The following is a 6,384-nucleotide window of genomic DNA, read 5'->3' on the forward strand; positions in this document are numbered from 1 at the left end:
CGTAGTATAACAATTGAGTGAAGTTATCCAGAAACGATAGAGTCAGCGCAATTCCGGAAATGGGATTTTGTTTTCAAAATAAAAGTAAGGATATTACAATTCAATTAAAAAATATTGAAGAACAAACACTGGCTCACACGTGGCTATTATAAATCATGTGACACACTTACTCATTACATGTAGAATCAGATGAATATAGAAAACAAACATGGGCTAATGAAGTCGATACAAGGAGACACAGCAATTAGCGTTATATTTTGAAACGTATAAGGAAATGCTATCGTTGAACGATGTGAACAACTTGGCATCTGTGTATCATACGGCTGGTGAGTGAGCGAACTAGTTATGGGAGTACACAGCACTTTTTATTACCCTTTTCGCGTTAACTAACCGAGCTGTATCTTATTGTTTTAACTTTGTAATGCAACGTAGCACAACGAGCTAACCTTAGCTTGACTTAAAGAAGACAACGGACACACGGCGCTGCGGGACCTTTTTAACCGACATTTGGCTCCTTTATTAGGCTCCTTTATTAGGGGACTTTGCCTAAAGAAAATTTGTTATGGAAATATGAACGGTCAGTTCCTTGTCAGCCACTCTGCTGCTAGCCGACCAAAGAGGAGAGCTGTGACGGCTAAACATACGTCTGGTGATCACACCTGAATGAACCATGTCGACGGTGACGGTGCTGGCCGCGTTGTGGGTCATTTTGGTTCGGTGCGGTGTCTCCTCCGGGTCTCCGGGACCCGGGTGCGACAATGGAAAGGTAACTTACAATTTAATACCTATTGAGTTTATTCTTTGTGTTTGAGCCATGGTCACCCACTGGTTTGAAAATATCAGTTATATTTCCAGTCATTGTAGGCGTTATTAAACATGTAATCAATTGTGTGTGTGTGTGTGTGTGTGTGTGTGTGTGTGTGTGTGTGTGTGTGTGTGTGTGCGTGATAGCTGTCTTTGGATAGGGACATGCCTCCAGATGCTCTTTATTGGGACTGTCCAGGGACTATATGGCCAGAGTCCATTCAGGTAATTATGGATACCACCGACCGCCTCTTCCTTCTCCCCCCATCATCATCATCATCATCATCATCATCATCATCATCACCTGTGCTGGTAGCATTATCTCCCAAAGGATCACTGTCTCACATGGGTGTGGGGGTGTGCCTCCATATATTGGGTGCCAGGAAGTTTTAACAATCACAAGTAGTTGCTGTGGTAGATCCTGTACTCTGGCACTCAGTCGGTACTGTAAACCTGGTTGTTCATGTTTGCTCCATCAGTGGTTTAACCCGTGTCTTCTCTTCTCTACAGAGACGTCCCAGTATTGACACAGTGAATGATCCTGTGGTGAGTAAACACTTGACCGAGCACTTTGTTTCACCCTTGGCCTTCAAACACTACGTAACATTTCCTAAAAAAAAAAAAATGTTGTGATAACATCCAGAATTCAAAGTTCACGAATCAAAAGCTGTTTTTAAAAGTGATGTATTGAAATGTGTTCATTGAGATAACTTAAACTTGTTATTGTTGTCAAAAACAAACAATACAATCTAATTTGACTAATCTTCTTTTCACTGCAGCCAGCCAGGCAGCTCTGCATGGATGAACCTATTTCCTACAACCAAAGCATTCCCAGCAGGTAAGGCTGTTTGGACAGACACATGATGCAAGTTAAGAGACACTGACACACACACACACACACACACACACACACACACACACACACACACACACACACACACACACATATTAAAATGGACACACCTTTATTCACAAAAAAACTCATGACAGTGTTTTGAATGTCCTTTCCTACTCTTGGTTGCTGTGCTTTGTATTGCTAAAATAAAGTTGTTGTTGTTGTCGTGACTCTGAGGGCTATTGAGGACGCTGTGTGTGTGTGTGTGTGTGTGTGTGTGTGTGTGTGTGTGTGTGTGTGTGTGTGTGTGTGTGTGTGTGTGTGTGTGTGTGTGTTTTAGTGGAGCGTACAGACCAGTGAGGGCAGAGAGTGGAGAATACTTGTACTGTCCTCCTCAGCGGTGGCTCAATAACTTGCACGTAAGTCTCAACATCGAACACGTCTTGGTTGTTCTGTCTCCTCTCTCTCAATAGCTGAGTCACTTTGTCTGCTTAGCACGGCAAATTAATTAGGGTTTGGGGTTTGGCGCGACGCCGAAGAGACCGTTTAAGTACTAACTCCAATTTCCCCACAGTCCCTTCTGTTTTATTTCCCAATCTAGAAATCAGTTTTAGCCAGAAATGCATCAACACACAATCGATGTATTGTTTCCTTGCAAATTCAATTAACAGTAATACGGGAACGTCTGCCAACACTCACATTCTACCTGTTTAGACCCTCGGTGGCAGGAAAGTAGCTTGTTTTGAATATCAGGGATTTAACACACAGTAATGGCATGCCGGGGATTGTTATTAATGAGCCCCTCTAGACCATAATGCCAGAGCGTACTGACGATGACGGCAGGTTGAACACATTTAACACAGACGTTTCACCCTCGTGCATATTTGTCAGCTGAAAATAATAATTAACAGACAAGGAGGGAATGCAATATTGACATTATTGTGAGCACAAGTTACTGTGTCGTAATTGTGATCGGGGGGGGGAAACGCCGCGGTGATGACGAAGGCTGGCGACAAAGACCGTCACACGTGTGTGTGTGTGTGTGTGTGTGTGTGTTCACCAGCATGGAGCGACTGTGCTGCTCTACCATCCCTGTGTTCCTCTCCACGAGCGGCTGCTTCTGTCTGTCCTGGCCCGCTCCTGTCTGCCGGACTACATCGTTAGCGCTCATCCACGTCTCAAAGAACACATGGTGAGAAGATATAGCTCAATACCGGTTTATCGACCGTCATGTAGGTTGTGACGTGATTGAGGAGCAGCAGCAACAGAGGCGACTTTTCCGTCCCCGTTAACATTTGTCAGGACATTGTGGATCCTCACTGTTTGCTCTGTTGTTCAGCCCATAGCCCTCGTGTCGTGGGGTCACACCTTGGAGCTGTCCACCGCGTGGTCTTCAGACGTCTACGATTGGCTGGAGACCACAGCATCCACGAGAAAGAAGTTCGTTGGTGTGAACCAGAGCAGGAAGTACAACCTGCTGCTAACCCGGTCAGGCGAGCAGCGCCGACGGCAACATGCAAATCCAGAGGAACAGGTTTGCAGACTCTGCGTGTTTGTTTATACCATCATAATCATAATGTAAGCTCCAATAACAGTAGTCGTATAGATGTCTGTAAGTAGCTGTTGTTGTAAATCTCCAGGAGTCGTTGAGGCGCTGCTTTGAGCGGGCCGTCTCCTCTCAGCTGAATGGAGCGATGGAGACGGTGCTGCAGTCCAACATAAAGAGTGGAAGCTGGAAACTAGTTAAAGAGGACGGCAAACGCAGGCGGTTAAGAGCCGCCATTAAAGAAATATGGGAGAATGGTAAGAAGGAGAGAGAAGACATAAGAACACACCAGAGCAACAGAACCACCATCAGCAGGACAGAGGCCATGCAGAACAACTTCACGGTTGAGTCATCTACAGATTCTCCTCCAGCGAGCAGGATTCTCCCAGACCCTCCAGGGAGCAGGACTCTCCCAGACCCTCCAGGGAGCAGGACTCTCCCAGACCCTCCAGGTTCCAGCGAAGCTCCCTCTCAGTCTAAGATCCAAAACACAAATCAGGGCCTTCCACCCAGGCCCACAACTCCTTTGGAGTCACTACAAACAGCAGCACAGCAGCCGAAACACGCTGACCTCAGAAACCCTCTCGCAGGTGCTGTGAACAGGGAACAAAACCAGACGGCCAGGCCTGAAGCCCTGGCCCTCAGTTCCAAAGATGAAGGTACAGACTCAGTCAAACAGGGAAGCAAAGACTTTGGTAAACACAGCCTGAAAGGTAATGTCTCTAAAGCGAACATCCACGATAAACACAACACGGCAGGCGGCACCGGGAAGGGTAATGAAGTAGTCGACGTGAAAGAGAGAGAGTTGGAACGTAAGCAAAAACACAGTGACACACACTCTCAGCACAAAAGTGAAAAAACGGGCTTTGATCCCGTTTCCAAACCTCAATCGGAGCCTCAGCCGCAGAACCCGCAGCCGACCGGTCACCCGCCCAACAGCCACGACTGTGCCGGCTGCAAAGCGGGCGAGCGCTGCGAATGCAACGAGGACTCGGACGCCGCAGATAACGGGCTGCTGAGGACCCAGAGGACCGACGAGGCGGTGTGGGCCGCAGCAGCGCTGGGCTTCCTGCTGATCCTCCTGACGCTGTCGGTGCTCCACACACGCCTGTACCGCCACTGGAGGACCACGCCCAGTCTGTACTGGCGGGACCCACAGCGGGACTACGACAGCGTGGCAGGTAGCTGGACCAACAACCAGAGAGCTGTTTCAATCCTCTGACGCATTCCAGTGTGATCATGTTAGGTTACCCAATCAGTTATTAATGATGTGTTTGTGTTCTCTCTGTGTGTGTGTGTGTGTGTGTGTGTGTGTGTGTGTGTGTATGTATGTGTGTGTGTGTGTGTGTGTGTGTGTGTGTGTGTGTGTGTGTGTGTGTGTGTGTGTGTGTGTGTGTGTGTGTGTGTGTCCTAGATGTGATCCGAAGGAGGCTACGGATTGCAAACAAGAGGCACAAAAGGAGCAGAAGACGGGAGTGTGTTCTTCTGCCCAGCTCCTCCAGCTCAGATGAACATCCATAGAAAAATATGAAGGATCATTGCATGAAGAGGAGAGGACGAGAGGACAATAGCTAACCACTGGTGGGCCTCAGAGCGCCATCTAGTGGGCTGTGAAGGTACTCTGTGAAGGTACTCTAACAATGGTTAGAAAACATTGGAAAAAATGGTAATTTATAAATCTAAATGTGCTGAAAAAATCAACAGTAATTCAAACAAAGCATAGCTTCAGTTATTTGCACATCATCAGACGTGTTTTCCACTGCTGCCTCGCTAACTTTCCCTCGGATGCAGTGACACACAATGAATCCGTTTTTGAAACTAGAAAACTGACTGAATACCTGACCACGTTAAGTCTGGATTCATAATGGCTGGCAGTGATGGGTGAGGGATAGCAGAATATCATTTATTTTGGTATAACACATATTTAGAGCCCCGTTTGTTTTTTCCGTCTCTTTTTTCTTTGGGGAGGTGGTCTTAGGAACTTCTTTAACAATCAGAAGTGGGCCTGGAGTTAGACAAGGTTGAGGACCTCCTTACATGCAATGTGCTGGATGAGTACCTATGCTGTTTATCTGACAGCTGGATGAAGCACCTCTATCCAACACGCTGCAGGATAACCTGGAAGCTGAAGCAGAACTTCCACATAGCTGCTCAAGGGTCACTTAGACCCTGAACTGAATGGTATAGAGGGATCTGAAGGAGAGAGAACGTGTATTGATGTAAGCTTACACAACCCTCATCAGTCATGTGTTGTGGATCAGTCCTTTGACCCCTCAGGACTACAATCATTACAGCAAAGAGTCCACAAAGAAGCCTTTTCATTTTATTAAGTGATTTCAAATGTGTATGTATTTGTACAACGTCTCACCACATCACATACTCCTTATTTTGCTCACTCCGTGTACTACAACAATATTTAGTCTCCAGCTCTGGTGTTGACAGTTGTTTCTATCAGAGGATCATTTTTATTGTGCTACATTTTGCCAGCATTTTGTTTTTTATTCATAGTTAAATGATAAAATGTTGCTTTTACCTGTGAAGGTTTATGATGTGAATATATGCAAGTTGCTGTTGTAAGCAACGTTGTCGTTAAATGGTACAAACATATGAACAGCTGTGTTTTGAAGAGAGGGATTGTCAAAGTGTCTGTTTGAAACAGCTGTGTTTACATCAGGATGCGTTTTGTGTTGATCTTAAATGTAATTTTAAGGAGTCGTGGCGAAGATATGCACTGATCAGGACCGCATATACAAGAACATCATTTTACACCAAATGTAATACGGATTCTGAATGCTGTGGTGGGTTGTCGTGGTCATATTGTAACTACACACTTTTTCCTGAGAGGTTTCCAGCTGCTTTCTCTGGAGCTCGTTAATGGAAATAAAAGCTGTGGAACCAACAGTGGCTGGATTGTCTTCATTGGGAAGCTGAGAGCTCAGCGAGGAACCAGCTCAACAAAATAAAAGAATAAATTACCTTTAAATGGTAGAAATGTGAAAAATAATCCAGGGGCCTCTGCAAATTAAATTTGACTAAATGAATAAAAAGTAATAAATAATACAAATGTGGCTTAATGTCATACAGTGTGAAGAAAAATCTTCAAACTGTATGTAAAAACAATGTAGGTTAATGGCATGGAATAAAGAAGATTGTCCAGTTTGGACATTACAGAGACGTAAATACACACTAGACTTGAGAC

At 45.4% G+C, this 6,384-nt stretch overlaps 1 protein-coding gene across 1 annotated transcript; it reads left to right on the forward strand.

The window, feature by feature from the left end:
• The first annotated feature begins 335 nt into the window (after positions 1 to 335).
• tp53i13 (tumor protein p53 inducible protein 13) lies at positions 336 to 6,086 on the forward strand. The gene is made up of 9 exons (XM_068707031.1): positions 336 to 766; positions 952 to 1,029; positions 1,315 to 1,350; positions 1,584 to 1,642; positions 1,980 to 2,058; positions 2,703 to 2,831; positions 2,979 to 3,173; positions 3,280 to 4,366; positions 4,600 to 6,086. Exons 1-9 carry the CDS (start codon positions 671 to 673, stop codon positions 4,704 to 4,706), a joined length of 1,866 nt encoding a protein of 621 aa, XP_068563132.1. The 5' UTR covers positions 336 to 670; the 3' UTR covers positions 4,707 to 6,086.
• Positions 6,087 to 6,384: the final 298 nt, after the last annotated feature.

The sequence above is a fragment of the Cebidichthys violaceus genome, unplaced genomic scaffold, assembly GCF_023349555.1.
Source record: "Cebidichthys violaceus isolate CVI_PGR_0920_01 unplaced genomic scaffold, fCebVio1.0.p SCAF_1, whole genome shotgun sequence".
NCBI lineage: Eukaryota > Metazoa > Chordata > Actinopteri > Perciformes > Stichaeidae > Cebidichthys > Cebidichthys violaceus.

Coding starts and splice junctions, on each gene's coding strand:
- tp53i13 (XM_068707031.1), top strand. CDS start 671: ATGTCGACGGTGACGGTGCTGGCCGCGTTGTGGGTCATTTTGGTTCGG. Junction 1,643..1,979: donor AACCAAAGCATTCCCAGCAG/GTAAGGCTGTTT, acceptor TGTGTGTTTTAG/TGGAGCGTACAGACCAGTGA. Junction 2,059..2,702: donor GGTGGCTCAATAACTTGCAC/GTAAGTCTCAAC, acceptor TGTGTTCACCAG/CATGGAGCGACTGTGCTGCT.